Here is a 16041-nt window from a genome sequence, read left to right as displayed (position 1 = left end):
CGCGCCTTGCCTCGTACTACGCGTAGTCAGTCTGATGCGGTAAGTAACAGAAATCTGCCAGCGGGGCAGCCGCTATCCAACGGCCTGACCCCGAGAAAGGCACACAAATGAACTGGACGTGTCCACAGCACTTACCATCACGGCCGGTGCCCATTAGCTGGTCCAGCATTTGGCGCATCTGCTCATGAGCGGACATGGCGAGCTTAGTGCGGCTTAAGACGGAAGATTCACAATATCCGTTTCACACTTCTGCTTCACGCTACGCAACGCACACGACGCACACAGCCGCCGCGCAACTCAGCACAACGACAAATGGCGTCGCCCACTGTAGAGAATTAGCCACTACTACAACATTGCGCCTCGGGCGGCAGCGATGCTCGTTTCGTAAAACTAGTAACACCGACGTAAATTTGCAGTTTTAGAAGTTTATTAACAACACAATGCGACAAAGACAACACATAAATAAGCCACGATACAGTGCCCAGTTATTCTCATTGTTTGTACTCAACTTTACGTGCTGTTTTCTAATTTTCACTCAACTAGCAGCGCAAATCAAATTTGAAGATCTCTCGTTAAAGTTGGTTGCTTTAAGATATATGTTGTATTGTAGACAATTGCGCCGCCAACTATTAAACAGCTCTTTATAAGCGGCCAAAAAGAATAAGGGTTTTTTTTTTAATTTATCGCTCGTTATGTGAGCGCCACTGAACCGGAGCGAGCGAAATGTGAACCACGCAGTAGCATGGTTCCCGTGGACGGATACCGACACCGATCTGCAACATCATCGGTAGTCGGAAATGTCGTTGTGCTGCTCGTTTCTCCACCGTGCGATCTACGCCGTTTAGCGTGCCCATAGTTCTTAAACGACAGTGTGTGCTTGCTGAGACCGCCATGAGCGCCGGAGACGTGGAGAACGCTTCGCACATCGAAGCCGAAACAAGTTTCGAAGTGCAGCTCTACATTTACGACCTCTCCAAGGGACTTGCCAAGACGCTTTCGCCCATGCTCATAGGTGACATATCACTGCCTCGTTTTGTATATACGTTGCTGACGCTTTCATTTTTCGTTCCATGAATTTCCCTTTCATGATGACCTTGAAAAGTATGCGAGCGAGCGGCGGTGTAGTTGGCCGGCGCAATTGTTTATAACATCGCGTCGAAAAAAGAAAGCGCACAGCAATCCTAGGCATGAAACCGGAGGGGGCGTGCGTTTATAAATAGCTTTCTTCAAGCCGGTACAGCGGTGTGATGGCATTCAGCGGGTATCAAGTTGTGATGTATGCGCTGTAGAAGGTGTGAGCTTTTGTCATCTTTAACTGCTTTACCAAAAGAGTTTCCTTTCTTTTTTTATCGCCCCCGCGAGCTACTGAACAGGCGCGCGGCATATTTAGGCTACACAGGAAACATCCGCCGTTGTGACAATGTTGGTCGCATACTTTCATGCAGGGAAGCAGCTGCCCGGTATATGGCATACAAGTATCGTGGCCTACGGCAGGGAGTACTTCTTCGGTTCGATGGGTATCGAAAGTTGCGGAGTGGTGAGTTTGTCCTTCGACTACGGCCGTGCCCACAAATGCCTCAGTTCGAGGAAAAATAAAATTAAAATGTGTAGTTTGTTTCAGTACGTGATGTTTCTGCTGCGCACATGAATATATCTCACTGATGTCAACTCTGCCTGTCATCGCTTTGCTTTCGCGCTCAGGGCGCACGGAGTGCAGTGATGGCTTTGGCCTTTGTCCGTTTGTTTTTTCTGAAGAACATTGCTCACATTAACTGTACAATTTCCCTTTGCGTCAGAGTTTGATTGCCTGGCTGCAGAAGTGTCAGGACAGTTTAGTTACACCAGCAGCTGCAGTGTGTGCACCATAATGCACTTGTATTGGCTTTAGTAATTAAGTAGCAAACAGCACGGCGTAAAGATAAGTGCTTCTTTCTTTTCATGCTAGGAGGCCAGAACATGCGAGATCGAACCTTCCATGAGATCTCTTTTATTTGCATGCACTTTCTCAGCTACTTCAAGAGATACTGCACCACATCATTCGCTTCACAATTGCGATGAGGCATTGACTGCATGTTGCTGTTTGTCCCGCCCAGTGTGGTCTTTGTGAAGAGCTATTTCAAGGCATTTCCTGAGCTTGTTGAAAAGTTAGTTTGGAGTTTGTGCAGGAACTACCTAGCCGGATAAGCACAAATGTGTTACTGGCACTAGACTTCAATGAACTAGAAGTACAGTGTGAACTGAATGCATCCATGAGTTTGTGCAATTGAAGTTTAGCCACGTCAAAGGGCATTCAGAACAAGGGAGAAAGCTGCCCATGTGATTGTAATTCCTCCCTACACACTTGCTTTGGCATTCATGTTGCAGTGGTATTGTGTGCCCATTTTGTCAGGCCTCGAAGAATGCAGAGAAATAAAGGGCAAATAAATATCAGCTGTTTTATGTGAGGCACCGTTATTTCAGGAAGCTTTGGTTTGCCGAGAACTACGATGGGGAGAGGGAGGGCAGGCTTATACCTATGCTGTACCCATGAGGCTAAGGTTATATCCTAATGTCATTATATCTAAAGTTGCTGCTGTACACATAATTTTAACGACATTAAATGTCACAATGAAGATAGCTGCTGTAAGGTCAATGTTTGTGTGCCAACTGCAATATAATAAGAAGTGTTACCTACAGACGAGAGTTCAATAAATGCCACAAAAAGCATCATTAGGTGTATCTAATGTATAATTATTTCAGATTGCTTCACAAATGTGTTTTTTCATGTGCAGGCATGACTACTAACTTTGTGAGCTAGAGTGCGCATTTGATGACCAAATGATTTCTGACAACGAACTGTGCCACAAGTGACGCTAAGCTTAAATCAGTATTATGAACATATAAGCAGACACTGACTAAACGTTGGTGTTCGGGCTTCCACATGAACTCCTTGTTCATCAAAGCTTCTGTGTTGAAGAAAGAACATCAACCCCTATTTCACAGCACCACTTCTGTTGGCCTTCTTTCGTTCTGTTCCTAGTGTGAATTTTCTTCCCAATCATCAAATTGTCGATTTCACTAAGCTTTAATGCTATTAAGCATGTCTGTATTGCTCTGCATGTGTGGAAATTACCTTTGAGCAGTTAAACTCATTTTCTTGTGCCGTTGTGGCAGGGCTATTTTTTTAATCTGGCGCAGTGGTTAGTTACCTGAAATTAAACTTTCTAAGGCCTGTAATTGGCCTGGGCTTGCTCTTTGATAAGACACTCTAGCATTTCTCCTACTGCGGTGGCACTGTCATTTGGCCCTGTTAAAAATGCCAATATTGGTTCTGGTTGCATCAGACAGCACTCATCCTCTGACATGCCATTGCAGGGTTAAAAGATAAAGGGCATGCACATTTGTGGCTAAACAGTGTCACCTCATGACGTTTTTTCTAGCTTGGCTATGTTGAGTTGTATGATAGAAAGGGAGAAACCTCTCTTGTTACCGTACCAAGCTGGCTCAAACTATTACGCACGATTCTTACTAACAAACATCAACACGGCGCACATGTCCCAAGGCCGTTTCACAAAGCTCTATCCACTAGCAAAGTTTTCTTCCCTGTTAATGCGACTGATGTTTGCCAACATGCTGAGGCTTTGGTGATCTTGAAAGTGATTTGCTTGAGCAATTTGTCCATCACTGAGGACAAGGCATTTGTATGCTTGGTTGCACACCATTTGCAGTGGTCATCCTGATTACCCGTCAATCCTAGCTCCTGCCAACTTACCTAGGTCCCGCATCTAATCACCTGTTGCCCTGAGTTGCATTGCATTTCTCTCTGCATTGAATTTCTGTGCTGTCACAGACAGGTTATCAGGTTTATGCTATATGTGCCCTACCCAACTCCACATCTTGCCACTGTTGGTAACATGGGCCGCGATTTAGTAGCGATGCCTTTTCCTGATGCTAATGCCTTTTGGCACTTTTAACGCTTATAAGTGTCCATGTTTGACGCTCCGCCCGGGATGGAGTGTCTCTTGACTACTCACGAGCGCGAAAGGGAAAAGGCATCACTACACATCACTACAATATTGCGGCCATGGCAAGCAGTTAGCTAAATTTAGCTGGTTTTGAGTCACCTTAACGATAACTTTTGGAGTCTTATCTCACTCATTTAACTTTTGGACTCTTAATGTCATAAAGGGCCAGTTGAATTGCCCTGGTAAAATTCCTCAAGGGAATTGGCTAAGTTCAGTGCCTCAACTCATTTTATACCAAATGAGATACTATAGGCACCTTCATTTGTCTCTGCTTTTAAAGACACACTAAAGTGTTTATCAGTTAGCCATCTAAGAGCATTCAAGCTGCTTTCTAGACAAAGCACAATTTTGAGATCTGGTACCATTTTAGAAAATGGGGGTTGTTTTTCCTTTTTAGATTCACACCATTGACTCACCATTGCAGCAGGTAGTTAAGACTGTAGTTTAACAATTAATAAGGAAGATGCCTAGATGGGAGGAGGAATTAAAACAAAATAAAAATTCTAAGCAGGTCATTGTCATCACATAGTGACCAAAAAGGGTGTCTCTTGGGCCGCAACCTGGTGACCTTGTCATAAAGAATAATAATATTTGGGGTTTTACGTGCCAAAACCACTTTCTGATTATGAGGCACGCCGTAGTGGAGGACTCCGGAAATTTTGACCACCTGGGGTTCTTTAACGTGCACCTAAATCTAAGCACACGGGTGTTTTCGCATTTCGCCCCCATCGAAATGCGGCCGCCGTGGCCGGGATTCGATCCCGCGACCTCGTGCTCAGCAGCCCAACACCATAGCCACTGAGCAACCACGGCGGGTTGTCATAAAGAATAGTTATCAACTTAGCTTCTTTGTCTTATCATCAATTACAATATGGTCTGCTAATTAGACACTGCTGTATATCTACCTACATTATAATTTCTCCTTTCCACTGCATATTGCAGTGTCATGGGCATTTCTCAAAGTTTATTTTTTGAATCCTTTTTACCTTTCAGCGTCAGGTATTTTAGGAAGTTATGGAACCCCGGCATGAGGTTGTTTTTTTTTTCTCGGGTATTATAAAACGAACACAATGGTTTGTTTTTGGTTATGCAGAAGGGAAAAAAATGACACGGATAATAGCAAATACACTCTTAGTATGGTCCTCACATATCTATCTGTTTTCTACCAGCTACATATATAGTTCTAAAGTACTTGTTTCCACAATAGCGCCGTCAGAAAGAGACCTTTTATAAACATACGACAAATGGCAGGAACACGCAATAATGGTGGCCTTGCACTATGGCGCAAATATTTGAATGGAGAATCACCACAGTAGCAGTGCACAAAGTCTGGGAGCCGCCCCTCCCATCTGCAGATCTACGCTTTGCGAAGTGCGATCACGCCTGCGAAGGGGCGCATTCCGCAGCATGCTAATAAAAACCCACGCTGAGATATCTTGGAGAGAGGAGAAAGTATGCTTCTAGAAATATGCAACAGATTGTGGAACTATCTCGGAGCATGCCAACTTCGTGTCACTGTGTACATCTGACTAGAGAGAGTGGCGAACACACGGGTATGGGGGTGGAGGGGGGGTCAGTGACGTGGTGGGACAGAAACACAGAGACCCATACTGGTACATCAGAGACACTGAGAGGGTTATTAGCCTACAAGATTTGATCTGACGGACAAGTGCTGGCACAATGTTGCATTTAGCTACTCTTGCGTCATGTTTGACTTGTTGACACCATGGATAACTGATCTCCAGTGAGACCTGTTAAGCACACCACCTTTAACCTCACGAAAATGTTTACCCATGGCCTAAAGGATCCAGGTCATGGACAAACGCGCATATATAAGCTGTATACTGGTACAATACAGCTGGCATGCACTATTCCCCAAAGTGACATTGATAAGTTGCCGTTTGTAGTTTGGCAGCGCTAGCCAAATTCAATCCAACTGATTTTTTTATCTTGCAGATCATTGTTTTTGGTGATGGTTCTGTCATACTATCTGACGAAATTTGGCGGATGAGGTTTATTGCAATTCACTTGCTATTGTTATTTATTTAGTCCCTTACCTACTAATTTATTACACTCCAAAGGCATCATTTTGGTACATTATGTGAAGTGCAGCCATTCACAGGAGTAAGGTTAGCTAGTTTGAGCCGTTGTAGAAATATGCAGCTTGCGCGTAAAGGGATGACACTTAGCAGGTATGAAATTTGGAAAATGCTGGGCCTCGCATTATTGTCAATGTTGTGATGTCACGACACATAGAAAAATTTGCAGACATTGTCTAGCAATAAAGCTAGGCATGGCGATGTTGCTCATGAAAAATAAACACAAGTGCTGCATGCATTTCCCTTGCTGTGCTTGCTTGTGGCATAAGGATTGCAGGAATGGAGCTAACTGGTACACTCTCAAAAAGTTTATAGAGTTTTGGCCATATCTTTGCCCCACGACAATAGTCGTCTACCTTGCTTGCCTTTCGCTTCTTTAATGCTGCACGCTCAATACCTAAAAGTCATTAATAGCATGCGAGTTATCAGCATGACATAGCATTCTTGAAAAGAAAGTAGTAAGCGCAGAGTCTTGAAGAAAGGAAACGCAAGAAAGATGGATGATGATTATTGTTTCTGGGTACACCCCAAATGGTGTAAATGTGTTTTTTGAGCATGTTTTCTAACTTCATGACACATCACATCCACCTGCTGAGTGCCGAAGCTTGTTCATATAAATATGTATTATAGTAAATTACTCAGTGTGCTTTGATGCTTGTTGGTATAGTTCTTAAAGTTTATCGAGCTTAGACCTTACTTTAATGCAAAAAAATAGTAAATCAAAAATAAGAAAGGTAGGATATTCTATGTCAATGCTCCTGTAAGTAGTGTTCAAACATTTTACAGTTGGTTGTTGTAGGTAGCAACTTGTTAACATTGCTCTATGTTTGAATTACCTTTTGTGGTTCCACATGTACTTGTCACCAGGGGGAGACCATCCTCAAAGAACCAGACCAGATTCTGAGCCTGGGTCGCACCGAGCTCCCGTACAGCTTGTTCTTGGAGTACATCTTTGCCCTCGGTGAATCCGGCTACAAGTACGTACCATTCTCAGTTATTTATTATGAGGCTGTCATCGTTGACAGCGCGTCACATTGTGAGCATACTTTTATGCACTTAAAATGTGCCTGAATGCCCACTTTTCTTGTTAGGATTAGTGAATCACAGTTGGAGCCACAACACCAAATTTTTGAGCTTGTAATATGCATTGCATTTTTAACCGTGCACGTCCCACAGAAAGCTGGCAAAACTTTCCACATTTGGTGGGGTTAAAATTTCGTTATGTGGGTTATTAGTCAACTGTGAGCACAGGACATTCTGAATACAAGTGAGCATGAGGTTCAGCCTCTTGGCTAGCACCAACATGGGGGCTCACGCCTTCTTCACGAGCGTGGACATTCAGCCTTGTTGGTACGACACACTTCAGGACGGTTCAGCACATTAATGATGATGATGATGTGAAAGAAGACACACACTACTGCTATGTGTGTCTTCTTTCACGTCCTCGTCAGCTATGCGCTTAGCCGTTCCCAAGTCCTTTCCTTCACTACAATTTGAATATCTTTATAGCAGAGTTGAGCTGTAAAGCAGCCTCGTGATACTGATGAGTGACAAAATGGCATGAAAAATGCATTCTGTATGGTAATTTGTGTGATATGTGTGTGGTTTCATTTTAGAGAGCAGTACGCATCTCACTGTGCCTTCTCTCATTGTAGGAGTGGATTTTTTTGTATTGTGGCGAGGTAATTGATTAATACAGCTCAGCATATTCTCCCATTTAGTATCATTTTAACAAGTTTAGTAATATCTCAAAGCCAATGATTGCTAATTACTAGGGGTGTGTGAATATATTCTAAATCTAGAATACAATTTGAGTAGTCCCTGCTATTCGGTTCGTGCTTTGTTTGAGAATTCCTCGTTTGAAGTTGTTGAATGTTAATTTTTTCGTATGTGTGAGGGACATAAACACTTATTGGAGTATAGAGGGAGACAGAATTGTATCTATGTGAGGACTGTTCTGAACAATTTTGATGCAGGAGAGCTGCATCTAATTGTTACACAGGGGCACCAGTTCCCGAGCGAATGCGTGGGGCAGGTAACTGCTGCTCAATAATTTTCAGTCATTTAATAAGAATGGATCTCCTTTAGGCAGCCTATATACAAAGTTGTTCTGGTTTACAATTCAAAAAATCTTACCATGTTTGCATCCCTTTAAAACAGTGTACGGCCACTTTAGTAACACCCTTCTCTCCTTCAGCAAATGAAACATTGTTCATCTTGTAGCATGCTCTTCCCTTATTTCATTACTGTTATTGCCGTCGTGCCGTAGACAATTGAAAGCACTTGTTTATTGTTTACAAGCTCCCTCAGTTGTCTGGATTTCGAATTATGGGCAGTATTATATACATCTCAGCATATATATAAGACTGATTTTTGTTTTTTAATCAAAAGACTCCGTGCAAGCTTGCTTGATCTTGCTTCATAAATGAGAAAATATTTGCTGTTCGGTGATAGTTTTTCTCGAATATTTGTATTTGATTTTAGAATTCTCACTTTTTGAACACTCTTACTTAAAAGGTGCAGAATAATCGGTTTAAAGTTATTCTATTCCCAGTTTACTTCAATGTCCAGGTTAAAATTCAATGCCCAGCTTTGTGGCCATTGATCTGATATTGTGATATTTGTTACATGCATATATTCATTACACAATGATATCGACGTAGAACACTATAAATTTGACATTATGTCCAATAGCTCGTTATATTCATGTTCATTATATCGAGGTTATTTTTTAAAGAATACTCTTTGCAGCCATGCTTCCATGACCGTCACAGTGTTAGAAAAGGATAACATTGCCATCAAGAGATGCAGTGCCAATGATAATTAAGCATTGTTCTATTGAGTGTATGTCGCATCATACCTCATTAATCACATATCTTTATGTAAGGCCACACACTCGTTTGCTTACTGTAATGAGCATAAAAGACACGGACAAGCGGAAACACAACACAAGCATTGGCTGACAACTGGAAGTTTTATTCCCACTCTGCAAAGTTTACAGTTGTACAGAAACTGTGAAAACAAAAGAAGATTCCCAGGGAAGAAGTGCTTATCATAGTCAGTGGCAGCAGTGAGCTAGCATGACACTAGCAAAACAAACAGACAAAACCTGCAAACACTGATAGGAGTGCATAGTGTTGGCTGGCGTTTACTGCAGTTGTGCAAGATCTAGGGTGGCTCTCGTCTTCTGCCTGCTGGCGATGCTGGCAGATTGTATTGGTGGTTCGCAAGCTGTAATTCATGACACCCAGGGGTGTTAATAAAGATTCAGCTTCGGTTCATGAAGTGGCTCGTTGACTTGATAGTTAAGACACTAACCCTGCTAAGACCAGCATGTTTCTCCTACCCCTAATAGAACAGTTTGCAGTAAGGACAGCTATCTAGGTTCTTTAGCACAGGTGTGGGATAAAAGAGCAGACATGACATTCTCTCCATGCTTTTTTTCTACGCTACCTGCTTCATTGAAGATCAATTTTGCTGCTAATTATTCATCTTTGCGTTTTGAGAAGACTCCAGCCGTTGGAGCTGGTTGTGATTGTGAGCATAAGCCCATAAGCTCATGCACACGTCAACTTAGCAAGCATGGCCATTTCTTTTCCTTACGCCAAAACTTACAGCGGCACTGGCACATGATTATACGGGTTGTCTATTTTTATCGTTAACATAATCTTTAAAAGCACAATTCTACTTCTTGAGCTAGATTACTCTTGGAGTGTACTTTATTTGCACGAGAAATCAAAAGAACTGTTTGAGTTATTAACAGATGTTTTCCTAATTAACTTTCAAACTAAAAATTGTGCAGATCCCATGTGCTGCGGGAATCAATGTAAGCGAACCTTTCTGTACTGTTTGCTCTGATTCACAATAATTAGCAGTGATATTTACTACGAATGTTAAAGTTCTTCGGCATATATCGCAATATGAGAGCGCCGAGTTTGCTATTAAGTGTTACCTTGCGTGCACAAACTTGTGGTTGTCTACGTAGCACACAGAACACACTGCGACACGTGTTTGCTTGAGCCGTAGTGCGCCACTGTTCATAGCTTGCTTGAAGTATAGCACTGTCATTGCCTCACACAGTGCATTGCATCAGGGCAGACGCATTAAATTTTAATTAAATTATGGTGCTTTATGTGCCATAATCACAATCTGATTATCAGGCACACCGTAGTGTGGAAGCCCAGATTAATTTTGACCACCTCTGGTTCTTCAACGTGCACCTAAATCTAAGTACACTGACATTCTTGCATTTTGCCCCCGTCAAAATTCAGCTGCCACTGTCTTGGTTGAACCTGCAACCTTTAGCAATGCCATAGCCACAAAGCTACTGCGGTGCGTACAACAGTGTTGATTTGATGGGCGGCCACTTCTGTGGTGCCATCTAGACATTGCAGTGCTTTAACTCGCCTCGAGCGTGTGCACGTCCTCCGTCAATTGACTGCTTGACAAATTTGCACGGTGTTTATTTTTCAGAAATACCAGAAACGTAAGCATATCATACCTTGAATTTCAATTTATCCAGTTTTTCTGCAACTGCTGCCATGTCTAGCAGCTGCGATTTCTTGTTTTCTTACATTGCCCTTTCACTCTCCCATGCTCCGCCCATGCATGCAAGCTGCCGTGAGCGTAAAGTGGCGAGGCTGTTATTTACTTGCTTCACGACTGCGTCAGTTCTACTCGTTCCCTGCCTCCTCTCCCTACCTCCTCATTGCCATTCTGTCTACATCCCCTCTGGACTGTTGCACGTTAGTACAAAGGTAAGCCTGCAGCTTCTGCAATGCTCTAGCGGGGAGCTCACGGATAACTACAGCAGTCTAGGGGTTATTGTGGCGACGCCCAGAGAGCCCTTGAGGGCATTGTAGGGACATGATGGAAAAGTTCAAACAAGTTTCTCGCATCGCCTTTCCTCTGTGCTGCATTCTTGCCTTGTGTATACATGCTCCGAACCACCCCTTCATGTGGCGTGCAAAACAGCTACGGCTGCAGCACTGGAAAAGTCTGAAGGAAGAGGCAAAGAAGGTTTCGCTTTGAGGGGGGATGTGGCGTTCTATAACAACTTTCTTATTTCTTTGTGGATTTTTATGCAAATTACCAGGCTTATCAGCAATATTTCTGTGATACTACTGTATAAATTTCATAAAAATATCTTTAAAACTTTTTTATGTATAATATTTTTCTCCTTCTGGCCTTGTTCCAAGCCTGAACCACTTAAAAAAATATGATAGAACACTTGTGCAAAGTACTGTGCATTCTAAGATGAATGGTTGAGGCCGTAACATTCTCAGATTTTTTTATTTGCCGTGCAATTTTTTTTAGTTCTCATTTTTTAAGAGGTGACTGTACCACAGGCGTTTAGGCTGTGGGCAAGTAGCCGAATCGTTAATTGTAGTAAAGTCAAACTGCAAAAGCAAGAGTGTCATGCTTTGGACAGTACATCCAGGAATACAGGGAAAAAAAACTGAACTGAAATAGACCTGGTGGTCACGAAGAAATCAGTGGTACAAGCAAAGCAGGAAGCAAGAAAAGTCATCTTGAAAAAAAGGCTTTCAAAGTTGTACCTTAGTTTTTACATTATCAAAAGGTAACAGGCTTGTAGTCCCTTGTGTCCTTTTCAGTGCGCGGCTTCTTCAGTGCCCTGCCTTTGGTTTGATGCGCCTTGCTTGACTTATTTTTCCGCAAGACATCTTTTTCTGCTGCTCTGCGAAAGCATGTTGTCCTGGTTGCAGTCCAAGTGTTGCACAATACTCAGCATACGCATGGCAGGCCCCAGCATTGTATTTTCAGACTGCCTCATGGACAGCTGTCTCTATCGCAACAAATGGTGCGTTTTTATCTTTTGGCAGCAGCGACCGTATAACCGAATGAAGGCTTTCGGCAGCGTTTTTAGTTTTTTTCCCTAGGCAACGGCTGAGGAGCTGCATGTCAGAAAGGCGTTGGTACACAGGCAGCAATGTATCGGCAACATGGTTTCCAAGCCGGTACTTGTGAGGAGGTGGAGGCTTCTTCTCTGCTTCTGCAGCATGATGTTGGCACCAACTTAGGAGCCCCTGCAGGCAAAGGCCATGATGAGGGTCTTCATCAGTAGATGTTATATGATAATATGTTGCCATCACGGCCTTTTGCATGTCTTGAACATTGTCGTTGTCACCCAAAGCCATGCCATAGTAATTTGTCAGTTTCTTTATTAAATCTTGAGTGAGGCCACCTTTCCCTCCAAGAGGTTGCCCTTTCTTGCCTTTTGTGATCAGAGCATGCAGAGATGTCCCCATCCTTTCCTTGACATGATTAATTCAGTCCTCCTTTGTAAATGGAATAAATCCGTAAGTCTTGTCCTGATAGAGTGCTACAAAGGTTCTACTGTCACCATCACAAACAATGTTTGTATATCGCAAACCATGTTTGCTAAGGGACCTCCTGAATAGAGTCAATGCTGCTTCAACCTCCAATCTGCCAGAGTTCACATCTGTGTTTTTTTTGGCAGACGTGTGATGCTTTCCAATCATCATAGCCTTCATCCCCTTCTTTGGGGCCAAGCATGCAACCATGGCATCGGTTTGATAGGACCACACAGTCGAGCACCAGTCCTGTGAAAAAATGCATGGCCACGTGTTAACCACGTCCCATCATAAACCACTGTTATGTTGCTATTAAAGGTAGAGTCCATCTCCCTGTAAACATTGCGCTCTGCCACCACAGCATCAGAAAAAATATTGGCAGCAGCTGTCTCACTGGCAGGTCTGAACTCAGTCTTAAGATGTTTCTGAAATGTTTTATGATGCAACCCTCTATGGGAGACATTCATTATTGACCATAAATCGGTCAAAGCTGTTGCCCCTTTGCCAATACCTTTAAAAGCCTGTACAGCTCTCGTATTCACATCAAAAATTTTGCGACCTTCCTTTCGCGGCGATGACCACCCCTTCGCGACAGCGCTGCAAAACACGCACGTCAGTATCATTTGCGCTGCTAATCCATGTCTTGTTCCCAGCTGAACTGAAAGTCCTGGTTGGGAATACTGCTGCCACTTAGATTTGCCCAGAAGTGCGTTCAGGGCATTCATTTGCGCGCCTGAATGGTGCCGCCCGTACTTTTAGACAGCGTAGCAACATCGTGCGAAGTGCCGAGACGATAATCGGACACATCCGAGCTGCGATCGCTGGATGCATCCGACGATGTGTGGAACGCGGCACGACAAGCTCACTGGTGCCACTGCTGCTCGCACGAGATGTTTCGCCCGCGTAAGAAGTGCCAGAGAGCGACTCCTTAACATCGTCGACCACAAGTAGGTATTCCGCCCGCGTGTGAATTGCTCGGTGGCGGCTCCTGAACGGCATCATCGACACGCGTACGCATCCTGCCCGTATGTGGCGTCCACGGCTGCGCGCCTGTGACTTCTGCGCTATGCTGCTGCACAGTACTGCCACGCGACCTTGAAGCAGTCTTTTTCAACATTGGCGATTTTCGCTTACGAGTGCCGTAAGCATGAGCCGTCTTGTACTTCAGCGGTCGCCGACCCATGGTCACCAGTAAACTTCCGAAACTACGCCCCGCAAGCACTGATAAATGCGTCGAGCTGATATTTCCAGAGTAGCGTATCACAACACAAACCAGCTTCCGAAACTACGCTCCCCACGCACTGACGGCGAGCCGATATGTCCAGAGGCGCAGATCGCAACACAAGTCAGCCAAGTTCCGCAAGTACTGATGAATGCGTCGAGCCGATATGCCCAGAATAGCGTATCACAACACAAACCAGCTTCCGAAACAATGCTCCTCATGCACTTATAGCGAGCCGATGTGTACACAGGCGCATATCACAAGTCGGCTACGTTCCCCAAGTACTGGCGATCCGAGATGCGAGGAGGCGCTTATCACTTGTGGAGTCCGCTGCCGAAACTACGCTCCATACGTGCTCACGTACAATGCGAGGCGATTGTCAGACGCGCGAGTCACGGGCGAAACATAGAGAAAAGGCGCGGCCTGCGCATGGCGGCGCGGTAGCAGAAGACGCTCACCGCCAACGAGACCAATGGCGAAGCTCCAATTGGCCACGTGACGGGCATGGGCAATCGGAGGCCTCGGAACGGTCTTGAATCATTTGCTTTTTGTGTGCTTGCTTCTGAATGGAGGAGGTGGCTGGTGCGGCACATTTAAAGGGCCACTAAAGCGAAACAATAAATCAGTTTAGACTAATGAAACATTGTTTGAGAACCCTGCAGGCAGTCATTTAAAAAAAAAAGATAGTTTGATTATTAGATGAGAAAATGAAGGTCCAAGTATCAGTATTTGAATTTCGCGCCGAAACCTCAGCGCCGGTACGTCAGCGTGACGTCAGGGATTCCAAAGTATGTTTTCGCATTTATGCCGCATTGGCTGAATAAAGGTTCCCGACACTTGCCATGTTTAATATTTGGTTCCTTTAGAACACAATGTAGTAAATCTGTACCGCTATATATAATTAGTAGGCCCTAGAAGATGCCATCAAGATCCAAGACGTCACAGCCCCAGGTGCGGGAACTTAAGTAGGCGTCGCCGCCCGTATTTCGTTCTTGCGCTTTTTCTGGCTTATCAAACGTGTTATCGTTGTAAGAGTGGTATTTTTGGTGTTGTAGAACGGTAATTTACTGATGCAGAAGAAATCATTTTCCTCTTTAGTGTCCCTTTAAAGACAGAGCAATGCCATTGGACAGAGATATGCGCTTTCCAACACGGGCAAAATGGCGGCGCTCAGTTGCGCCGTTGCGGAGATATCGTGGCTTGAAAAACGCCGTTCGTTTCTTTTTTTTGTTTTTTTTTCAATTTCCGCGGAATTTCTGTCGTCACGTTGGCTGCTACAAAAATTTTTTGAGCACTTCTACGCGGTTTTCGGCATTCATATTTCGGAATCAGAAAAAAATGAGTTATAGAAACGGAATATGTGCTTTTCAAAAAATCGATCTTTTGGTCATTTTTCGCGATACGAAAGCCGTGACCCCCCTTAAACACTGCAGAGCATATATTGCAGTGTTTGAGTTGTATCAGGTGACTTCGAAAATCATATCTACTTGGAACGAATTCTGAGGATGGCACCAGTTTCGAGATATGCGTCCCCAATATTTGCAACAAAATACATTGGTGTTCCAAGAATTTTTTCGCTTCAGTGCATAAAAAGCAGGACTGGGCATTATCGAAGATACATGTATCTTAGAGGCTATCTTTAGGGGGGATGTGGGTCTTACACCAAAAATGTTTACATCCTTATTATACGAGGTATAGTGTTGAGAACTTGTAGATATATGCAATCTTATGTGCTTATTTCGAGTATAAGGTCCATTTTCGTTTATCTCATTTGGTTCAAATTTTATGCTAGGTTTAGGTGCACATTAAAGAACCCCATGTGGTCGAAATTTCCAGAGTCCTCCACTACGACGTGCCTCATAATCAGAAAGTGGTTTTGGCACGTAAAACTCCATAATTTAATTTTAAATTAAATTTTATGCAATCTTCCCTTAATAATTTTCTGCAAAGATTTCCAAAATATCTGATCCTTAGAGTTCGCTAAATAGGATATCAATGGCTTCTGTATGATTCAAGGAATGCAATTAAACAAACTTTATGGCTCTGCCTTACCGAGAACATGGGTTGCGAGGTATTGTATTTGAAACACAAAAAAGTGTTTTTCTGGTGACTAACTTTGAAGTCTCAACTTTTTTTATAGGTAAGGCAGTGCAATAAAGTTGGTCTTATCGCATTGTTTGAATAATACAGAAGCCATTGGTACCCTGTTTAGTGAAATTTCAGGAACTGATATTTTGCAATTCCTCGCGAGAAATTACTTAAAGATAGCTTGCATAAAATTAGAATGAGAGGAGATAAACAAAAGTAGACTGCATATTCAAAATAAGCACATAACGTTACATATATTTATTTATTCACAATACCTTACAGACCCATTAAAG

At 43.4% G+C, this 16041-nt stretch overlaps 2 protein-coding genes across 2 annotated transcripts in view; one reads left to right on the top strand and one right to left on the bottom strand.

Annotated features, from left to right (window-relative positions):
- Positions 1 to 313, bottom strand: part of LOC126529346 (putative RNA-binding protein Luc7-like 1) — a 30035-nt gene extending 29722 nt beyond the window's left edge. Inside the window, exon 1 of the mRNA XM_050176949.3 lies at positions 136 to 313. Coding sequence (XP_050032906.1) covers positions 136 to 196 — 61 coding nt within the window. The 5' untranslated portion in view covers positions 197 to 313. The remainder of the gene's footprint in view (positions 1 to 135) is intronic.
- Positions 314 to 728: 415 nt separating this feature from the next.
- LOC126529337 (uncharacterized) overlaps positions 729 to 16041 on the top strand; it is a 59007-nt gene continuing 43694 nt past the window's right edge. Inside the window, exons 1-3 of the mRNA XM_050176940.3 lie at positions 729 to 1012; positions 1446 to 1537; positions 6971 to 7080. Coding sequence (XP_050032897.2) covers positions 892 to 1012; positions 1446 to 1537; positions 6971 to 7080 — 323 coding nt within the window. The 5' untranslated portion in view covers positions 729 to 891. The remainder of the gene's footprint in view (positions 1013 to 1445; positions 1538 to 6970; positions 7081 to 16041) is intronic.

The sequence above is a fragment of the Dermacentor andersoni genome, chromosome 8 (assembly GCF_023375885.2).
Source record: "Dermacentor andersoni chromosome 8, qqDerAnde1_hic_scaffold, whole genome shotgun sequence".
NCBI classification, from domain to species: domain Eukaryota; kingdom Metazoa; phylum Arthropoda; class Arachnida; order Ixodida; family Ixodidae; genus Dermacentor; species Dermacentor andersoni.
Note: the sequence above shows the minus strand (reverse complement) of the source record. Positions and strands in the feature narration are given on the sequence as shown.